Source organism: Amaranthus tricolor, chromosome 5, assembly GCF_026212465.1.
Source record: "Amaranthus tricolor cultivar Red isolate AtriRed21 chromosome 5, ASM2621246v1, whole genome shotgun sequence".
NCBI lineage: Eukaryota > Viridiplantae > Streptophyta > Magnoliopsida > Caryophyllales > Amaranthaceae > Amaranthus > Amaranthus tricolor.
The window spans coordinates 22,193,706-22,215,676 of NC_080051.1; the positions used below are offsets into that span (position 1 = coordinate 22,193,706).

At 31.8% G+C, this 21,971-nt stretch overlaps 2 protein-coding genes across 2 annotated transcripts; both read right to left on the reverse strand.

Annotated features, from left to right (window-relative positions):
- Positions 1-3,006: 3,006 nt before the first annotated feature.
- LOC130813754 (uncharacterized) lies at positions 3,007-5,558 on the reverse strand. The gene is made up of 5 exons (XM_057679617.1): positions 5,231-5,558; positions 4,113-4,532; positions 3,506-3,598; positions 3,297-3,364; positions 3,007-3,184 (listed from the first exon to the last, which is right to left on the reverse strand). The coding sequence occupies exons 1-5, from the start codon at positions 5,519-5,521 to the stop codon at positions 3,061-3,063; spliced, it is 996 nt and encodes a 331-aa protein (XP_057535600.1). The 5' UTR covers positions 5,522-5,558; the 3' UTR covers positions 3,007-3,060.
- A 3,394-nt stretch (positions 5,559-8,952) lies between these two features.
- LOC130813755 (probable GTP diphosphokinase RSH2, chloroplastic) lies at positions 8,953-13,704 on the reverse strand. The gene is made up of 6 exons (XM_057679618.1): positions 12,488-13,704; positions 11,834-12,019; positions 10,870-11,330; positions 10,595-10,753; positions 10,179-10,512; positions 8,953-9,471 (listed from the first exon to the last, which is right to left on the reverse strand). Exons 1-6 carry the CDS (start codon positions 13,151-13,153, stop codon positions 9,157-9,159), a joined length of 2,121 nt encoding a protein of 706 aa, XP_057535601.1. The 5' UTR covers positions 13,154-13,704; the 3' UTR covers positions 8,953-9,156.
- Positions 13,705-21,971: the final 8,267 nt, after the last annotated feature.

Here is a 21,971-nt window from a genome sequence, read left to right on the forward strand (position 1 = left end):
TGTTTTCTCTAGGTTAGGAAGATCGGATACATCAACTTCTACTTTAACTGAGGAAGAATGGTCTAGACTTGCAAAAATTTGTGATCTACTTAGGCCATTTGACCTTATTACCAAGCAATTTTCGGGAAGGAATTATCCAACAGCAAACTTGTATTTGATGAATGTCTGGTCAATTGAGTCTCTCATATTGAGTTATTGTAATATTGAGGATGAGTCGATAAGCAATATGGCGAAGGGCATGAAGGCTAAATTTGATAAGTATTGGGAAAACTATAGCATGATTCTTTCCATGGCTGCCATTTTAGATCCTCGCTTAAAACTTCAATATGTGAAGTTTTGTTTTGTGCAATTAGATGGTAGAAGTGCTGAATATAAGACTGAGAAAGTGAAAGAAAGTCTCTTCAAGCTATTTGAAGAGTATTCACAAGTTGATATTTCTCCCCTTGATTGTACTAGAGTTGGAAGCGGGAATGCAAGTCTTACTGTAAGTTTTCATTCTTAACCTTTTGATATTATGTTGTACTTAAATTTGTTATTCAATAATTATTAATAGAAGTTCTCTTGTTTTGTAGGCGTTTTCATCTTATGAGAATTCTTCTTCTCAAGGTAGAACACAACTAGATGACTACTTAGGTGAGCATAAATTGGATCCTTTGTCGGATTTGGATGTTCTTGGTTGGTGGAAGGATAATGCTAAAAGGTTTCCACAAGTTGCAAGTATGGCAAGAGATTTGTTAAGTATTCCAATTACTACTGTTGCTTCCGAGTCGAGTTTTAGCTTGGGAAGTAGGATACTAACAAAATGGAGAGCTTCCTTACTACCGGAGAGTGCCGAGACTTTGGTCACAACCCGAAGTTGGCTATATGGATATGATGTTGAAAATGGTAAATTGTCTTTCTTTTTTTGCATTTTGAGAAATAAAGAGATTCATAGCTAATTAAATAGTTCGTTTTTTATTTGTGTGAAGATAACAATTCTCTTGAAGACGGTGTTGAAATTCCGATTTTGCGGGATCCAAACAAAGAACCTCAAGTTATCGGCGTAGAAGAGAGCGGAATTGAAATTCTTGAAGATGATGATTTTTAGTAAATGTTGTCTTAGATTATCAAATAGTAGACTATGACCAAGTTTATTAAATTGTAATTGTCATACTTTGTTGAACTAATTTTATTTTCTGTTTCATGCAACTTTTGATATGTACTCTATATAAGTTACAATTTTATCGTAATAGGTACATACTAAAATATTATCGTAATAGGTACATATTAATATATTATCATTGACGTAAATTATTTTTTCAAAAAAGTGCAAAACCCGTTGGGTCAACCCGAACCCGACAACTTAGGGTCTTAAACGAGGTAGTCTAAACCCGAAACCGTAATTTTTTAAACCCGTTCAACCCGAACCCGAAAATATTTTTATACGACCCGACCCGTCCGACCTGTTTGACAGGTCTAACTCCAAGTGATGTAAAATCCCATTCACGAGACTTTATCTTTTGAATTGAGCTTTGTGCAACTTGTTCCAACTTCATACAAGGTGTTTTTATAGGATTATATAAAAATGAATCATATACATATTATAATACAGGAAAAACTTGTTTATATGTCACATTATCGATGAGCGTATTGGCGCTTATTTTATGTTTTGCTCAATCATTGTCATTATCATTAATGTTGAATTTTCAGATTTAATTAGTTATATTTTATATTTATATTCCATCTTTAAATAAAAGTCTTTTCTTCTTCGTATCATAGAATCAAGGTCTAAGACAAGAAGAAAGAACATTATCCATCGATTTAAATAACAAGCGCCTTGACTTACTAGATTTGGTTTTTGTGTTTATATGAAAATAAAGAAATGATAAGTTTGGTTGTTATATTTGTTTGTTTTTAAGTGTTACATTTCATGTTACTTTATTCTTCTTACTTCAATACACTAATTATCTGTTTGAGATTAATCAAATTGTCGTTTGGTATAATTTTTTGGAACGCAATTCAATATATCTAAAATAATATCATGAAACTGCATTTTTTGCATTTTTTTTAACATTGAAATTTATTTTATGAAATTAAATAAGATAAAACACATTCTTGAAGTAGGATCGCTCATACGACAAAGATGGTGTTGTCCAAAGCAATCTTATTTATGGTCATCTCTACTATAAAGATGTCTTGCAAAGAAGTTATCATTGAAGGAATATGTTGATATATATACTTTATACTTATAAGGTAATATTAAACATCGGTCTTCTCATTTTATATTATTAATATGATCATATTGATTCTCAAAGCTATTCAAAACTTGTTTGAATGAGATTGTAATATAATAAAGTACGGTGCAATTGATTATTTACACATCATTCATAGAGGTCTTATTTGCGTTTTTGTGTAAAAGTTACACTCTATTCCATATACTAATTCAATCCTAAATATTTCTAATTGCACATAATTAAATTAAAAATTATAAAAATCACTATTAATAAATTTTACATTGAGATAATCAAACAAAATTCCCGGTCAACTATATTTTGACATCTAAATTAAGAATGAAATTTATATTAAAAGTGATTAGTAGATAATTTCAAAAAATCAAATGAGATAAATCATTTTATCTTTTGAGAGATGGTCTCTCACAAGAGTAATTAACTAATTAAATAATAGATATATGATTTTTGTTGAATAATAAAATTTTACGTTATAATATTTTAAATATATATATATATATATATATATATATATATATATATATATAAATATATATATATATATATATATATATATATATATATATATATATATATGTATATATGTATATATATATTTATTGTTACTTATATAGTAGTATACATACATGTGTCGTTATTGTTTAATTCCGTTTATTACTTAAACCCCTTTTATGTAATTTGTTATTCATTATTTTTATAATGGATAAATTTGTTGTAAATACCTAGTTAATAATAAAAGTAAAATAATTAAGTTAGAATTGATATACTACATTCCATGGACAGTACATTCATAACCAGAACAATTTAATGAGCCAAGCATTTAGACTTTCAGCTAATTATGCAGTTGACCGAATATAAACGATTTAATCAACTCATTAAGCTCCTTTGGCGAGTCAATATTAATTGCATGCCCTGTGTCTTTGAGTATTATTAGCCTTGATTTTGGTCCCAAGATCCTGTATATTTTTGCACCATTTGCAATTAGCATCCGTCTTACAAATAAATATTATTCTTGTCTTATTTATTTTGCTACATTACAACAAATGAATAAATTAGACACTGATTCACCTTTGTAGTTGATGGCCGATTTCTTTAGGGAAAACCTTATCCTGATCTCCCCATACAAGAAGGGTTTCCTATCATGTACAAACACACACACACACTAAGGTAAACAGTCTAGGGCCACATACGTTGTGCATGGGTAAGGTGTGCTCTTGCATAAGCTCGTTCAAGGCAATCAAAATTAAAGGCAAGTTCACAATTTATAGAACATTTACCTGCGGCAAAGCTGAAATGTTGCAATCAATTTCTTTTGACATCAAACATTTTACGAGCCCTTCCTTTTCCTTCCTATTCTTGTTCTCGAATACCTGAAACGCTACGAGTTATTACTAAATCATATATGTTTAATAAGTGGTTATGTCATCTGATGAATATATATAATGTGTCCAACCGCACAAGACCCTTAAAATTAGTGTCAAACATAGTCATAGTCTATAGGACTTGTTTTATATCTGTATCAAGAATAATTTGTGAATTACAACCTTAAAAGTTTACCACTTTTGCGAATTACAGTCTTAGTGTTTGTTTTTTTGCGAATTATAGCCATCAAAGTATCAGAGTTTATAGGTTCAAGCCAAAACACATAATTCCAACCATGTTGGTGGTCGGAATTTTAGGTTAAGTAGTCGAAACTATGTGTTTTTGACCTGAATTTATAAACTTTGATACTTTGATGACTGTAGCATGTAGTTCGCAAAAAATAAATATTAAGGCTGTAATTCACAAAAATACTAAATTTTAAGACTATAATTCGCAAATTATTCCTATAATCAAAAAGCGATAATCTTCAAACAAATGAATTGATTAGCAAAACTAACTCACCTTGATGAAGTCCCAAAGTATAATTTGTGGGGCCCAAGATGTAAGGTCATACTTGTATATAGATGATTTTACCAACAATTTAACTGCATCAGGGTTTTTAGGTATCACCAATTCCTCTACTTTGTTGTCCAACTTACTTACCAATGCCAATTTCTGATCAATGGTAGTTCCTACGCCAGAGCTAACCATGATATTCCTTTGCACAATGTTAGGATACATCTCCGCCATTGAATAGCCTACCCATCCTCCGTAGCTGATGGAGTATACTGTGTACTTCTCCACACCGAATCCTTTTTTAAGCCCTTTCATGATGCATTTGGCTTGGTAACGAGGCGTACGTTTTGTGCACTTGGTGTATGATTTTCCGAAGAACAGTAAATCTGGCATGTATATGTTGAATAATTTTGCTAATGATTCAATCTGTTTAATGATAGTTAAAAATATTTTAGACTAGAAAATATGATGGTGCGTACAAATATTTTAGTGCATCGAGCCCTTAATCTAACCATCAACTAAAACTTTTGGTTAGAAATTAGAATTGTTAGAGCAAGGGTGTTTTGGATCCTATTATAGCTCAATCTATGGCATGTCTCATTGAGGGAAACAAAGGAAATGCAAAGGGATTGAAATGGCATGAAGATTGGAGCATCAAAGTAAGCGAACCAAGGCAATGTGCTCGGGCGAGCACCAATAAGGCAGAAGCCTCTAACTGTGTTTTTGTTGGGATGATTTGTCCTATACCAATGAATTAACGACGATGTGCACATTTTCTTAGTCAGTAGAGTCCATTCTCCTATTGCCTTATGGTTTTGGGATGGTATGTCCTTGGCTTATGGAGTGTATGCACCTCGTGTTTTTCCAATAATATGCTGGCATTCACAATAAATTCAACGTAATATAATAGTTTATGACTGTTGCGTGATTCGGGACACATAATGTCCTTTTATGGATTCCTTTTCTGATTTTATGGGCTATATAAATCATATTAGGGTTATGCTTCGGGATGTAAAAACACACATTAATAAGAGAGTTGTTGATGTTAGACTTGCATTGTATTCATATTTTTGAGGCCAGTTATAGCAGTTTTAATGAGACAAAGAAATATTAAATATACATACCTGAAGCACGAATTGGCACCGCGCATCACCACCACAACCATGGATGAGAACAAGGTTAGGGCGATCATGGCGACGATAATTGGAGATCCAAAAGTGCATTGTAGTTTGATCATCTAAATCAACTTTACAAGGAGTAAGGCCACACCAATAATGATAGTACAAGAAGAGTATAACATCACTTATGTGAGCAATTATAGGTGTATCTTTTAGCTTTGGTATGTTATAGATAATCTTTTTAAGTAACCTGAACATGTTGAAGATGCATTGAGCAAAAAGCTTTGCAAACTCCATTAGTTTACTCTAATGGCGTGAAATTAGGCTTGGATAAATGATTAGTAACCTCTTTGTATAGGTTTAAGCATGAAGGTGGGAATAGATTAATGAATATGAGAGGTGTTTATTGTGTGTAAATAAGAGGTATCTTTCTTGATGTAAACAAATTGTTTGTATGTTTATGGGAAAGTCCAAAAATACGTGACTTTTATGTAGTGACTACATATGGAATGTGGTTATAACATGCAATGTTTGACAATAGTATATTTGTGTTGTAATTTATTGCTTAATTCCATGTGTTAGTGTGTTCTATGTAGTGTACGTCTTCTCAAGATTATCTCCAATATTTTAAGGACAAGTGGCTTTTTGCATGACAAGCTTTCATTAAGAAAACAATTATGTATAATTTGTGACTTTTAATTTGTACCACTTTTTATTTTAGTGTCTTATTGATTTTGCATTATTTTTTTATTTTTTTTGCAATGATCTTAGTCTTATTCTCTTAATCTCATTCACAAATTTATATTTTTCTTCATCTTAACCTTTTACACCCATTTTACAACTTGTGCAAAATTAGAAAGACAGAATAATATTAGTTAATTTATGATAAAATTATATTGTTGGTGAGTGGGGACAATGGGTCGATTACAATACCGACCACACCTACTTCAAAATTGATTTATACGATACTATCAATCAAACTAAGATAAAACCTTAACTCACTTGGCTTCAATCACCAATTATAGCCAACAATAAGCATATAAATAAAAACAATCAACAATGAACCATTGTTACACGTGAAGATTTTAAGCAGAAACACCACATTTTAATCGAGAGAGTCCAACTAAGTCACTCTTATTACGCATAAACACCACACTTTAATCAAGAGAGTCCAACAAAGTCACTCTGATTATAATAAAATGAGAGTACAAGCACCAATAACAAACTACCAAAATGCACTAATCACCATCAAGCATCAACAATAAAAGAAATACAATTAGAGAGAAAAATGAAAATTTCACCCAAAAATTATAGCTACTGTCCAGCCTTGTTTTTCGGAACACTAGACCACCGATCGTTTAGATTGAAACTCCATGTACTACATACTCAATAATGAACCTTCATTGGACCACGTTTGCCCCTCCATCGGACTATATTGTCCAATATCGGACCAATTAATCAAAATTATGGAAGCTAAATGCGGAAAGAAATTCACTATTTCCCCTCACTCTTAACTTATTTGTGAATTGTGTGCATTTTTCCCTACTTTCCTGTCTTTTCTTGCTAACACCCTATGGCGTATTTCTCAGTCAAAAGTAAGACAAGAAAACAACCCCCCCACCCCCCAAAACCAATTATAATATGTTGGCCCACACTTAAGTACCCCAACATATTATAACACAAGTGGGCTGGACACCCAAAAAAAAAGTGGTGTTGGAGATAGAGGCTGCAACTGATTCATTCAGGAAAAGGTGGTAAAAAATAAGCTTTTATCAAAAAAATTCTTGATTAATTTTCAAAATAAATGTCTTTATGTCAAAGCTGGCCAGGAATATAATTTTTTGTTCAATGTTATTATGAGCTTTGACTTTTTTTGACCAGTTTCTTTGTTCGCTGTTAATAACAGGGAATACATTTGAACTTAGACTCCGAAACGAAGACACTTATTTTAGGAATTAAAGTTTTCTGAAGCTTATTTTGAGAATTTTTTTTATAAACTTATTCTTTTTAATTTTTCTTATTCGGGTGGCAATCAATTCAGCGATAGATTTTGAGTTACTTTTGTGCGGTGACCAACTTAATATAAAAATCAAATATTTAAATCATTTAAGGGGCATATACATATCTCAAACTATAAAAAATAATTTATGGTCGGCCTGGCCTCAATGGCCGTAAAGAAGGTTCGTCATTGACAATTATAACACTACTCTTGTAAGAGATCATCTCTTAGTGATACGATTTAAAAACAAGGAGTACATATTCTCATAATTTGCATTGGCATACGACACTTTGTGTAAGAGTTTTATCGTGGATCAACAAGTGTCTTAAGTCAGTGGTTGCTAAAATGTTTGGTAAAAATTATGTGTTGAATGTAATATGTTTATCAAAAAAAATAGATGTTAAAAAAAGTAAGTTCTACAGCTCAATTAAAGTTATTTACTAAATAGTTTTTATCATTTAATCAATCAAAAATTCAGAAGTGAACCCAAAACATTATAAAAAAAGTTATTTTTCAACCACACCCTTAAAACGATAATAGACAATTGATGTGAAAGCAAGAAAACAATAAGCATAAAGTAAGGAGAAAAGAGAGGAATAAACCTTACCTCTAAAACCTCTAATTCAAATTCTTCCATTACTCATCCCAATGACAATCAATTGGTCATTACTTTCCTTTTTTCTCCAACTTTATGGCCGGCTACTTTCTATCTTTTGCCACCCAAAATCTCATTCTTTACAGCCAGATTCCTTAGTGAACATCCCCCTTTCATCCTATATATAACCCCTCTTCCAACATCACTCCCTCCTTCCCTCTTACAACTAATTCATCAACTTTGGTTGAACGCTTTTCCTTTCACCCTCCTGACAAGAGTCGATTCACCAAAAATGTCTAGCTACGCGAATGCAAGCCAAATGTCGACACAAAGACCAATAGCCATGGCGCTGGCCTTAATAACAGCCGTGATTCTATCACCATTATACACGAGTAAGAGCAACGACACTCGATATGACACACGATGGAATTCTGGGTTCATGTTGCCTATGGTATTAGCAGGACTCATTATTGCCATAAAGACTACTTCATCTCCGTCAACCTCATCAATGTCTGGTGCACGGAGATTGGTTATGTCATCTGATCCGTCGTCTGTGTTTAGAGTTGGGGGTTCATCTTGGGGACTTGCTGGGGTTCTAATCATGTTAATGCTTGTGCTTTCTTGGCAAGATTCTGTTCAACATTTTTTATGGAAATGATAGGATGCAGTAATTGGGTTTTGTTAGCTGCCTGCTAGTCCTGTGTTTTCTGCTGTAGATCAATAAATGGTGTACTATGTGGCTTCATAATGTAGAATTTTATCTATGGAAGTTTAGTAATGCAAAGTAATTTTTTTGCAAAAGTATGATGAATCAACAACTCGTTTTGTATTAGACTGGCTCATTGTGAGAACCGAGAGGAACCCATATAATTAATCTATTTCTCTACTAATCACTTTAACGCACTAAATATATACAAGTAAGCCAATTAGATATGACCTCACCATAAAACCATATAATATTTAAAAACTTATGAACTTCTATATAAGATGAAAGTAAAGGAATGGAAGTAGAAAGAGAAAACCTTTTAAACAAAATAAATCTTTCGAAGCATGTTATCCAAATAAGTGTTTATCTCAGATAAACAAAGATCATATGAATTGGAAAATGGTAAGGTAAAAACAGAGACAGCAGAATTATGTGTGGGAACAGACGAAAACATTTCTTTTTTATCTTTTCATTTCTGAAATTAAATAAACAATTGCAGTTAGACACAATTCTATATATTCCCACATACATGAACCATAATAGGTTTTTCTGTACAAATTTTATATTTACAGAAACAGATTTGTGTTATTCAACTGTAATCCTACAACTAAAGTTGCATTTTGCAAATTTGGTCAACTTCTCCAGCACACCACACTAGCACCAGTGGTGGTAGGGGTAGGTGCTGAAACTGATAAACCCCGATTGTACATGCGTTGAATCTCTTCTCTGTACTCGATCAGCGACTTGTTAGGTATAGCAGGAGATAGCTCGATTACGTCTCCCATTTTCAGCTTGCAAGTGGGGTCATTCACAGGAAGATGATTGAGTCGAGGCCTCAAGTCTTTCTTCACAGGGAAACCATAAGATGTCGAGCGAGGGCTCCCATGACCCGTCATTTCTAACAGATCCATCATGGTGGAGTTTGGCGGAAACTCTTGAACAGACATCTGCAAAGATACAAGCAAATTTATAAATTAGTGGACACTTTAGAAGAGTCGTTGATTAAAATTATAGCAGATTCAGAATAAAAAAAATCACAGGAAATAATTGTCATACAGCCATTCACACACATATACTGTATATCACTCGGACCGTACGCTTACCAACTCGGAATACACTCAAATCAAAGAAACCCAGAAAGCAGCTTCTCGAATTTGCAATATTGATACAACACGACTGGTAAAATTGACCAATAAGACTATTACATTGCAAAAGAATCCAGAAACTGTCCCACGTATAGCAATGACCCAGATCACAGTCCAGTTATATTTTCCTAGATACTGGAAGCTTTCTAATATGATTCATCTTCTATTTTGTTTTCCTCATACAAGACACTCTATACAATGGTTCATCCTCTGTTTAGATTCAAGCATAGGCAAAAAACAAGTGTAAAAAGGGAACAAAATAAGGGGAACTTCACTCCAGTCCCCATGTTAACAGCACATTCAATATGGAGGGAGAACTTCAGTTCTAAGTGAAGCTCATAAGTCATATGATATCATATTCCATACTGAAACCATTAATATTACTCCCATAGATTCCTTCATAATGGATGAATCACATAATGAACAGACAAGCAACTTTCTATTTCTAAACACAAGAAACATTGATGCACAAAGTAGAAGTGAAGAAGCAGGTATCATCAAAGACTAACCTTGTCATTCTCTAATAAGATGACAAAAACAGGTCCATCTTGATTAGGCTGCGAATTATAGGAATATGGACAACCTTCAGAATGTGTTGGAAATTTACATGGAGGCTTGAGGGATGTCCGGTCCTTGTTCATTGCCTCACACTGCCAGTTGACCACCCATCTAGCCCACTCCACCATTTGAAGTACAAACGATGAGTGCTTAGAATCACCTTCCTTGTACCTCCAGTGGGCAGCAAACCCATACTCTGCTTGCAGATGCATTTCTCTAGTCCGTATTTGAACCTCAAGAGGGGCCATTCCTTCACCGACCACAACAGTATGAAGGGATTGATATCTACAAAAGCCAATGACAATAAGATAACCAGAAGAAAAAAGGAGAACTACTAGCGTGGCAAAATATTTTTAAGAGAACTTACCCATTGCACTTTGGACAATGAATATAATCTTTGAACTTCCCCGGCACTTCAGACCATAACTGATGAATTATTTTTAGTGCTTTAAAACAGTCATCCTCATTCTCAACAATCAAACGCAGTCCATGAATATCGTGAATCTCATCCATCGTCAAATTCTTCCTACGTATCATAGCATAAACGTAATCAGTAAAATTAAACAGGCAATTACATACCCACAACTGAAATAGGCAAGTCATATACAAAACAAAATTCCATTACATAGTGAAAGAACATACTTTGACATTTTCCGATGAATGCTGTATAAGCTTTTGTGACGACCAGACAAGTCGTGGTACGATATATCTTCCTTCTTGAGAGCTTCTTCAAGTTTCTCAATAGCAGATCTGATCATTGCTTGATCAAATGACTTCATACGCTTAGAGGCCAATTCACTATGCTGATTTGGGTAGAGATGCTTGAAACACAAGTTCTCTAGTTGCTCTTTCCAAGTAGAGATACCAAGTCTATTAGCCAGCGGTGCAAATATCTCCAGTGTTTCCTTTGCAAACCTCTGCTGCTTATGAGAGGGCAATGCATCCAGTGTCATCATATTATGCAATCTATCAGCCAATTTTATTAGGACTGCTCTAGCATCAGCCATAGCAAGAAACATAGTGTGGAGACGATCTGCTTCAACGGTTTTATTTGCCGTATTATTTTCACGTGCAAGCTTGCTCAAATGACTTAGCTTTGACACCTAAATCAATGGAAACCAACATTAATAAGCAGCCGTCAATAGATATCATAACAGAAGATCTCACTATGCAATCTTATCAGGGTCTCACAACAAACAGTTCCAGCTAAGGTACACAGACCAGCAAAGAATAAAGGTGTCCTTAAAATAAACATGACACTTTTCAGCAAATCTGAGTTCAATTAGCTTCCAAGAAGTTAAGAAAAAAGCTCTAGACAAGTTCAATACACATATACAAAAAGTTCAATCAAGTTCTGAGTAACTGACCACCAGTCCAGAAGTAATGAAAAGTAAATGGAAAACTCTTATTTTCCACATCAAGCAAATAACTAAAAGTAACAGAAGTATACAGATCAAAGGAAAACAGAAGTATTCAAATCAAAAGAGTTCCACAGGAAAACAGAATCGTCGTATCTTGCAACAATGGTTGCCCAGACAAGCAAAATCACAACAAAATGGCACATTGCAGCTCATCAAAATGTAACAAAAAAACTCAGATCTCTTACCCCATGAACCAAATCAGCCACTCCAGATCCAAAGTTGCTAAAAATATAGTCATATGTCACAAAAGAATCATCAATCGTGTCATGCAATAAACCAGCAGCAACAACAGTCGCGTTCGCTCCAATGGAAGCCAAAAGCACTGCAGTTTCCACGCAGTGTTGCAAATATGGATGACCACTTGCTCTCACCTACAGGAAAAAAAGATTTAAAAAAAACATAAGCTTTCTAAAACCAACATTACTTTCGATTCTACTATAATGATGCAAGACCTTCACTTAGCAAAAGAATCCGATTGAAATTTTCTATTTTGCTACACCCTCCGGCTTTTCCCCTCAAATTTTTTCATTTCCACCATTCAATGAGATAAAGGTTATATATATAACCCAACATTATGAATATCCTTTTTCCGCCCCCTTAAGATTTTAATTTGTTCCATTTTTGTAACAATTTGACAATATTAACATCCTCACCACCAGTTTAAGGTATTCGCGCAGCTATCTACTAATACTGCTAGTTTTGAAAAGAGGTCCACGAGTTGACATTTGAATAGTTCTAATACAAACATATGGATTAACAAAAAACCATCACAAAAGCAAACACAATTCAGCACAAAAAAGAAGAAAACAAGATCAAATTTTGAAAAACAAAAAATTTACCTGTCCTCTATGAGCTTTTTCAGCCTCATAAAAAGCCTTGATAACAAAATCTTCGTAAAAGATCTTATGTCTAAGCTGAGCACTTGCCAACAATTCCACGACACCATCACCAAACACAAAATGATCTTCCATGTTAAACGTAAGCTCATCAACATCATGATCCAAACACGACCCTAACGAATTCCTCACAAACCCATTCAACAACACACTCGTCGTACTATTAACCCGGAACGCTCCCAATCCCGAAAATGAACCCGAAACAACGCTACCATTAAAGCTACTACTCGTAACCGATACCGGTCCCTGAAAAACCGAAACCGGGCTGTGCATTTCTCGCTTCAAGGACGATGAATTTGAATAGCGAAATGAACTGCTCAAATTGCTGAATTGATTCTGACTATGATGATAATGATTGTGATCTTCCATGGTCACTTTTGTAAATTCGTCATTTGACAATGACGACGACGAGTGTTTCAGGAGAGAGGATAATCCCCCAATTACTTGCCGTTGATTGTTTGATGAAGGTGATTGAGTGCTTGCTGAAGGAGATCTAGTAGTGAGATCGAAATCATAAGAAGATGAGTGTGAATTAATTGAACATGGATGTGGTGTTGAACATACGCTACTCGGTGGACTTGCGTACAGCGCAATCGTTGAAACCGCCATTGATGAACCTTAAAGAAGCTAAAATTAAAAGAACAAATGAAATTCAAAGATTTTCTGAGCTGTTCGAAAGAACTTTAGAGATTATAGAAGTATATATACAATCAGAAGATGAACAATTAGGTAGATCTGTGATATTCTATGACTAATTTTTTGGATTTAATGTAAAAACAAAGGGAAGAACAATCAAAGTCAAATTTATACAACTAAATTGTATGTACAGATTTCTGAGTTGAAATTACAGTAAGGATCTGCAATTTCTTAGCAACTCTTATGATAAATAGCCTAAATAAGAGAAGAAATAGGTGTAAATTAAGAGAAAGTGCTGAAAACTGTAAACCCTAGATTTGCAAAAGAGGGAAATTTAGAGAGAAGACAGAGAGAATATAGAGAGAGAAAGCGTATGTGGAGAAGATTTGTTTAAAATGTCGATTTTTAATATTCATTGGAAGAAATAATGGCTTTAGGAAATTCAGATACCTTGCTTCCGTCTATCTCTCTGCACATAATGACTATTTTACCCCTTTATGTAACGCAATTTGTCGGGGTGATGTTTTGTGGATAACTTAGAAAATGTAGGAATATTTATCATAATAATATAAGTTGGTTTGATAAATAAATTAATCGGTGTATTTTTACATGTAATGATTGATTAAGGATTTGGAGTATAATGTAGGATGATTAGTGTCCAATTAGGAAAATTATCTTGTTGGTTAAATTTCTTCCTTTCTTTACATATTTATATTGTTTTTATATAGGAGTGGATTAAGTTACTAATTTTAATAATAATGGAGGTTGTGGATAAGTTGTACCAAAAGGAGATTAAAGAGTAATATATGGAATTTATTTAATTTATAGAAGTATTAATTGGTCTACGGATGGTGAACCTTCATTTATTAGTAGTTTCACCGTATATATATATATATATATATAGAAGAGATTTAATGAGAAAAATATTGAAAATAAGAAGGGTAAGAAGCACTCAATATCTTTGATTTCACTAAGATAAAAAAATTTAAGGTCATGATTAAGCAAAAAACATATAATTGTAAAAGTCACTATGTTATACAGAAAAGATAATATGACATAAATTTGAACAATGTTCTTAATTTATAACATAATATTTTTTTTATATATATAGTAACAATACAAAAATATCTTTCTCATCCTTCTTATTTTATCCTCTATATATATATATATATATATATATATATATATATATATATATATATATATATATATATATATATATATATATATATATATATATATATATATATATATATATGTTAAATTAGGCTGGACTTATTGTGAATGCCAGCATATTAACGAGGGAACACAAGTGCACACACTTCATAAGCCAAAGAGATATATACCATCCCAAAACCATATGGCAGTAGGATGATTAGCTCACCCACTATATATGCAAGTCAACAACCCACTATTTTATCGATGTGGGATCTTGTCTCACATGTGAAGTATTTCCAACAATATATATATATATATATTTTTTTTCTTTTGTCTCATTGAATTTACAGCATTATCTATTTTGATTTGTCCACTTATTTTGCATCATTTTTATTTTTAGATAATAGTCCACCACTCTTTTTTGATCTAATCTATGCATTTTAATTTTTTTTAATTTTATCAACAAAATTAATTCTCTCTCTTTATATATTAAAGTTTACCTTTTTTTTTTCCTTTGATGGAAATTTAATGGGACAAAGTAGTAAGTAATGAAGAAGTCCGGTACTTGAGTCTAAATGGAAGGTGTAATAAGAGATACCCGTGCAAAAATGAGAAGCTGTCCAAGTTAGATAGAGCAACAACAGGAAGGTGACTAGGAGAGTGGCAAACAAGTTGAATGAGGATGGGACCCAGAACCCTTGTATATTTCGTTTTGTATATATTTTTTTTAAAAAAATAAAATAAAATCTGAGCGGTGGGCGATGCTCATGGAAGATTCTCCTGATTTCCGGGGGTACTCTCCTCTTTTGACGAAATTTGGCTTTTATCTTTAGTAAATTTTTTTATTTAATTTTTTTAGGTTTTTTAGAGAATCTAACATGAAATTGAAAATAATTAAATAATTAATTTAAAGTTTCATAAAAAATTAAAATAATAAAAATATAATAGAAATATTTTATACTCCGTTACAATTTACTCGCAATATTGAAAATACTTGCACTATTCAATTATCTCTCTTAATTTATGATTAATTTGTAATTTATAAGTTAAAACATAGTTAAGTGAAATCTTGTTTGATTTGTCTCGCTGTAAAAGTTATTAATGTCAAATTTTTACAATTTTTTATTATGCATAATTATAAATATTAAGGATTAAATTAGTACATTGGACTGCATGAAAAAGCAAACGTTATAAATATTTTGAAAAAGAAAAACTTTTTTCAAGACAAATATTATTTTGAATTACATTAAAAATTCATTAGATTCTTTCTTATATAAAAACTATATATATCATTATATCATGATTTAAACTTCTTTTTAAATCTTGTTTAGACTTTTAATTTACTTTTTTATTTAATTTACATATTTTTTTCACTTTTTTATAAAATTTATTTATTTTATCCATTTTTTTCATTTTCCACCTTTTTTTTTATCAAGGATATAATTTTCATGAAAGATGACTAGATGAGTAACAATAAAGATCCCGATTCCCCACCAAGATAAGAGGTATCCAACTTGGACTAATACTCTGTCCCTCCCAAACGATTATGACCTAGTTCGTTTTTCTTATTTTAATTTTTGACTCTAAATTACGTTCTTTCTTAATTTTATTTATATATTTAATTTATTTGTTCATTATATATATATATATATATATATATATATATAAATAAAGGTAAAGGACACTTGCAGTAAAGAAACCCTTCAAATGATACCTGCGCTCAGTAGGGGTCGAATCCCAAACTTTCTACTTCACATGCAGATGTTCTATCTATTGACCCACAAGCGCTTCTGGTATATATATATATATATATATATATATATATATATATATATATATATATATATATATATATATATATATATATATATATATATATATATATATATATACATATATATATATATATATACATATATATATATATATACATATATATATATATATATATACATATATATATATATATATATATATATATATATATATATATACGAATTATACATGGTTAATTAATAGGTGGAATTATTATAGAAAAATCATAAATAAATTAAATTATTATAGATAATTTTTCTAAAAGAACAACGTAGTAATAAAAAAGCAAATAAAAAAGCATTTCATTAAGCCAAATATCCACGTTAAATTAAAATTAGTAGTAATAAACAAGTAAAAGAATTACATCCAAATAAACTTAGTTTGAAGCAACTCAAACCAAAATGAACCATCTTAAAAATAGAATATTTAATAAGTAGTTCTTTCAGTTTAGTTATTTTGTCCCATTTACAAATGATGTAGAGATTACAAAGTTAGATATGTTAAATGAATTAAATTGATGGAGTTACTTAGAAAACAAATAAAAAAATATGGTGAATAAACAAATTGAGTTATGTTGAAAATAAAAAAGACACAAAATTAATAAAAATAAGAAATAGGGCAAATTGAGAAATAAAGGATATAATAATATAATGCCAAATGAAGATGCAGATATTGCTCCCTTCTCTTTGTTAAATAAGTTTTTATTTGCTATTTTGAGATGCTCTATTTATTGTGCTCTATTTATTGTTTTCATAAAGAATCAATTTATTTATATTACAAATTTTGGATAAAATTAAGATTGTTAGTGTTTTTTTATTGACTTTGCAAAAATATAATTTTTATTAGTTATTGTCTCATATTTTTCCACTAACTTTCTTTTGATTTTTTTATTATTTATGATTTTCATTAATTTTTTACCCATCAAATTTATTATTTAAAGAAATAATATTTTGCCTATTGGAAAGATTTTATTTTTCTTAATAACATTTTTTTTAGAACTTTATTACTCCCTCCGCTCCTTAAAGAAGTTTTCATTTGCCATTTTGAGATGTTTCATTTGTTATTCACATAAAGAATCTTTCTATTTGTGTCACAAATTGTGGACAAAAATAACCTTATTTATCCCCACTTTAATACTTTTATAATGCTTATGGACCTCACATATCTTTCACTACCTACATTTTAACATTTATATATTTCTTATGGTCTCTACATGTTTCCCACTAATCTTATAAAAATATTTTTTATTAGTTGTGGTCTCTATATTTTTTCTACTAACTTTTTTTAATATTTTTTAATATTTATGGTTCCTAGTTTTCTCTCATCAAATTTATTATTCAATTAAATAATATATTTACTACCTAAAATATTCAATTTTTCTTATTTTCTGTAGCATTCCTTGTGGGAACTTCATTAGATAACGGAGAAGGTAATATACAAAGACTTTATCTGTCTCATTGAGATTGTAGTATTTTATAATTTTTTGTGAGAATTTTTAAGAACAAATGTTGTAATTTTAATAGATAGAAGAGAGCGTTAATTTTGAACCATTGAGATAAATCCGCAGAGGTGTATCTGAGAAATGGAAGATGCGCTGAAGGTGTGAGGTGCAGGTGTCGCTGTTATTTGCCACGCATACAATCTACAATTAGCACACGCAAGAAAGCCAACTGCAAGCCACATACAAGTCAGAACACTACTCCGGAGGGAGCTTAGATTGCGGCAGCCGAACTGTGGCCCCGGGATGACTTTATTGTGCGAACGAATGGTGACCGAATCAGATTAATCAACTGTAGCGAGCCACGTAAGAGTAGATATCATTCAGCAATAAAGTGGAGTAATAAAAGTACTTGGTAATTAAATATTATCTGAGAAATAGAGTGGTTTTAAATAAATATGTAAAATTGTAAAAATGTGAATTATGTGGATGATTGAAAGTGATTTTAAATGTACGGTGATTATTGATTATGTCTATTTTCAAACGAGAAAATCATATTTTTTTGTAATATGGAATTTTATTATCTTGAATCTTGATTTTATAATATTATTTATAAATTTATTCTGTTTTTATATCATATTCATATACTTTTCGATTATAGGAATTAATTCATACATTAGTTTATATGGATTTATTTTTTCATTTATTTTAATTTTCTATCTTCTTAATTTGTGTATCATTTATATCCTTTTTTTCACTTCTAAACTCTAAGAGTCATATTCAGTATTTCATTAAAATTAGTCGATTGTATATTAGTTCATATGAATTCTTATTCTTCATTTATTTCGATTTTCTATCATTTCATTTGTAAGTCTATTCTTTTATCGATGGGCAAAGTTGGATAGCGACGGGCAAGCGACGCCCATTTATGGTCGCTATGTTCTGAAGCATAAGGCAATGGCTACGTGTAGTCGTCCATTTTTGTGTTTTTGGTGAGGTTTAGATGTTAAATTTTCATTTATCATCCACATTTGTGACATCGGCCCAATAGGTCGTTATCAGGCCTATTTTTCATTTAACGATTAAAATGCGAGGCCAAGTGTCGTCGCCCTTATAAATACTATTTATGTACTGTATCACTTATCCTTCCATCTGAATTACCGAAGATATCTATTTAATTAACTTCGTGAAAATTATAAAAATAGAAGTTACTCATACAAAAGTAAATTCGCAAATGCTACACAAATCAAGAGGTAATGGCGGATATGATAACTTGGCAACTAATTAACTTAAGTTGGGCGTAAATGATACCGTTGAATTGTCAGTATTCACCATTTTGATATATTTCATTTAATTAACATTATTTTTATTTTTGGATAATTGTCTATCTCTTTTTTTTAATTACATTTATACATTTAAACTTAATTTCTTTTAATTTCATCTACATAATTCATTTTCTCTCTTTATTTATTACTATTATCTACATTTTTCTTAAAAATCATTTATTTCTCTTTGATTTAAATCTAAAAGAACAAAGAAAGCATACATTATAAGCGTTAAAATTCAACTTATTGTACTTCTACAGCAGTGAATTTAAATCACTACAACAAATATAACTTTTCGCGATATAGGACTTAATGACACTAGAAAAATAGGAAAAATTACCTAGAATAATTTAACATATTTATGATTTTTCTACAATAATCCCACCTATTAATTAACCATGAATAATCTCAACTTTAAAGGGTATTTTCCTAGAGTAAACCCGGTAACCAGATTACTTGCTATAACAAGTTTTATTTTTTAAAAAATAAAGATAAATTAAAATAAAATGTCCAAAAAAATTATAACACCCCGAGATTTTCTGACGTTATTAATTAATATTTTAATGACTTTTAGGGATTTTATAATTATATTAAATCAGTTTAGAAGTAGTTTTAATAAATCCCTATTATATACAAATTTAAATATTAACATATAATTATATTAAAAATACGATAGCAACCTTTAAAATAAAGAGGTTCGAATCAAAATTATTATTTTATTTATACGTGTGAGTAAACAAAGGTAAGTCTCATAGTTGAGCTTCGCAAGAAAATGAATCTAGATTAAATAAATAAATAAATAAATAAATAAACATAATAATAATAATAATAACAATGATAAAAGGGCATGAAACCCTTGATGCCCCAAAACAAACCGTCACTCCCTCCTTCTTCCCTCTCCCTCTTCCTCTTCTCCCTGTGACACCATACTCTCTCAAAACCTCTCGTCTGAAGCCTCCAAACAGCACCACCAGTATCACTCATGGAAGCTGGTAGTAGGAAGGCTGCTTCTCTCCTCCCTCACGGCAGCCAGCAACAGGTAGGCTGCGTGTCTCTCCCTTACGGCAGCAACAAGCTGTAGATTTCCCCACCACCAGCAGCTCGGCTACTGTACCGCCAGCAGGGGACAATCCGTGTGCCTCCTTCTCCCCAATTCGCATAGTGAGTCATCACCACCACAAAAACCACCTACCTCCTTATCCATCTCCTAGTTTCACCTTTGTGAGCCATCTCTTCTCTTTTCTCTAATTAATTTTCTAGTTTTATTTGGAGTTTTATTAAGTGTATTGAGTTTGATGTTGATTTTGTGTTAAGTTCATTAAATCTTTTTGTGGGTAAGAATTTGATTGATGAATTAAACATGTTTATGACTTAGGGTTTGAAGTGTGATTTGAAATTATGGGTTAGGTGTTGATTTTGTATTAGTTTCTTTGAATCTTAGTATGGGTAGTAATTAAATATGTTATCTTTGAACACAAAACGATTAGGGCTTGAATTTAGAGATGAAATTACTAATGATGTGTGTTTTATACTATATTTTGGTGATGATTGCTTAAATAACTTTAAAAGTTGTTTTAAGATTTGGTCGATTGGTTATTGTTGTGAATAATTAGTAACGGTGATGATGTTAGTTGACTATGAAAGTGATTTTGATTGATTAAATTGGGAATAATAGTTACTAATTGTTGTGGTTTGATTGCTGTGAATTACAAATACCCTTATTAGGTTGTTAATGAAGTTATATATACATGATATTAGTAAGCCAAGAGCATAATGTCAACTTATCGTCAATGGTTGCTAAAGTAATTTGTCGTGTTGTTTTGACTATATTTCTTAATAGCTTTGGAGAATGTAACAAATGATATCCCAACACAAAAACTCTAAGATTTTCCTTATCGTTATATTAATGTTATATTAAAATTGTAAGATTTAGTTGTGATTAGTTATTTTTGGGTAACGCGAGCCGATATGCTCAAAATTAGTTAATGTAAAGAAACGATTCATACATACTTCTACTTTAAATTGATGGAAAGACTTATGTTGTGTTGAGTTAATGATGACTTGTATTGAATGAGTTGTGTGCGTGCTAGAGTCATCGGAAACTCATGTTGAGTTGGTGATAGCGGTGACTTTGGTATTTAGTTTGGTATGTCAAAGTAGTTAAGGGAACTTATTAGTTCTACTCATAACTTATATAGGTGCCCATTTCGTAAGAGGAAAGTAGAGCCTTAATTGGGGTGATTTTGTGACTTTTGATTGTGCAGTGACGCTTACACGTACGTACACGTAGTAACTAACACTTATATGCAATTTGCTTTAAGACAATATTGTTTATTGTGATAGTATGCACTGTATCGAAACTTTGAGGTACTAGTGAGTACACTTTACATGAAGAGCTATCGACTATGAAATCCTTGCGCTTAGAATAGTTTAGAGAATGAGAGTGTTAATAGAAGGCGGGAACCACCCCTTTATCTATTTAAGAATTGGATTATGCTTTACTTGGAGTTAGAATGACTCCTTTATAGGTGAATTCCATATTTTGTTGAGTGGCTCAGTGGGTTTTGGCGTGCTGCTATCCCAGGGCGCTCATTAATAGTTGAAAGTGAAAGTTATTCCCATCTGATAAAGTATTAGATTATAATTAGCTGGCGTGACTCAATTGGATTATGTCCGGTTGATTTAGTAGTCCCCTAGGTGAGGTTCGACGGGACCACCGTAAGGGGGGTATGAGCATACTTGGGTCATTGGGTGCCGGGTGGCCGATACTGCCCCTTGACCGAGGTGTTACCATGCGGGCCTTGCAAACCCCAATATGGTGGCCTCTTCACTGGTTTAGTACCCCAGTGTGTTAGTTTTCCCGAAGGTAGGACCCGAGAGGGTCAGCTGGAGGGGGCATGAGCTCATACTTTGCCATGGGCGTCGGATGGCCGATAACGTCCTTGGCCGTGCCGCTATGCCAGGAAGTAGAGCAAAGATCCACTGATATAAAGTTATTCAGTGATAGAAAGCTTATTCATTGATTGAAAGTTATTTAATGATAGATGGTTCATTC

Coding starts and splice junctions, on each gene's coding strand:
- LOC130813755 (XM_057679618.1), bottom strand. CDS start 13,153: ATGGCGGTTTCAACGATTGCGCTGTACGCAAGTCCACCGAGTAGCGTA. Junction 12,020..12,487: donor AAAAAGCTCATAGAGGACAG/GTAAATTTTTTG, acceptor TTTTTCCTGTAG/GTGAGAGCAAGTGGTCATCC. Junction 10,754..10,869: donor ATTCATCGGAAAATGTCAAA/GTATGTTCTTTC, acceptor TATGATACGTAG/GAAGAATTTGACGATGGATG.
- LOC130813754 (XM_057679617.1), bottom strand. CDS start 5,521: ATGGAGTTTGCAAAGCTTTTTGCTCAATGCATCTTCAACATGTTCAGG. Junction 3,365..3,505: donor ACATTTCAGCTTTGCCGCAG/GTAAATGTTCTA, acceptor TGTACATGATAG/GAAACCCTTCTTGTATGGGG. Junction 3,185..3,296: donor ATCGGCCATCAACTACAAAG/GTGAATCAGTGT, acceptor AAAAATATACAG/GATCTTGGGACCAAAATCAA.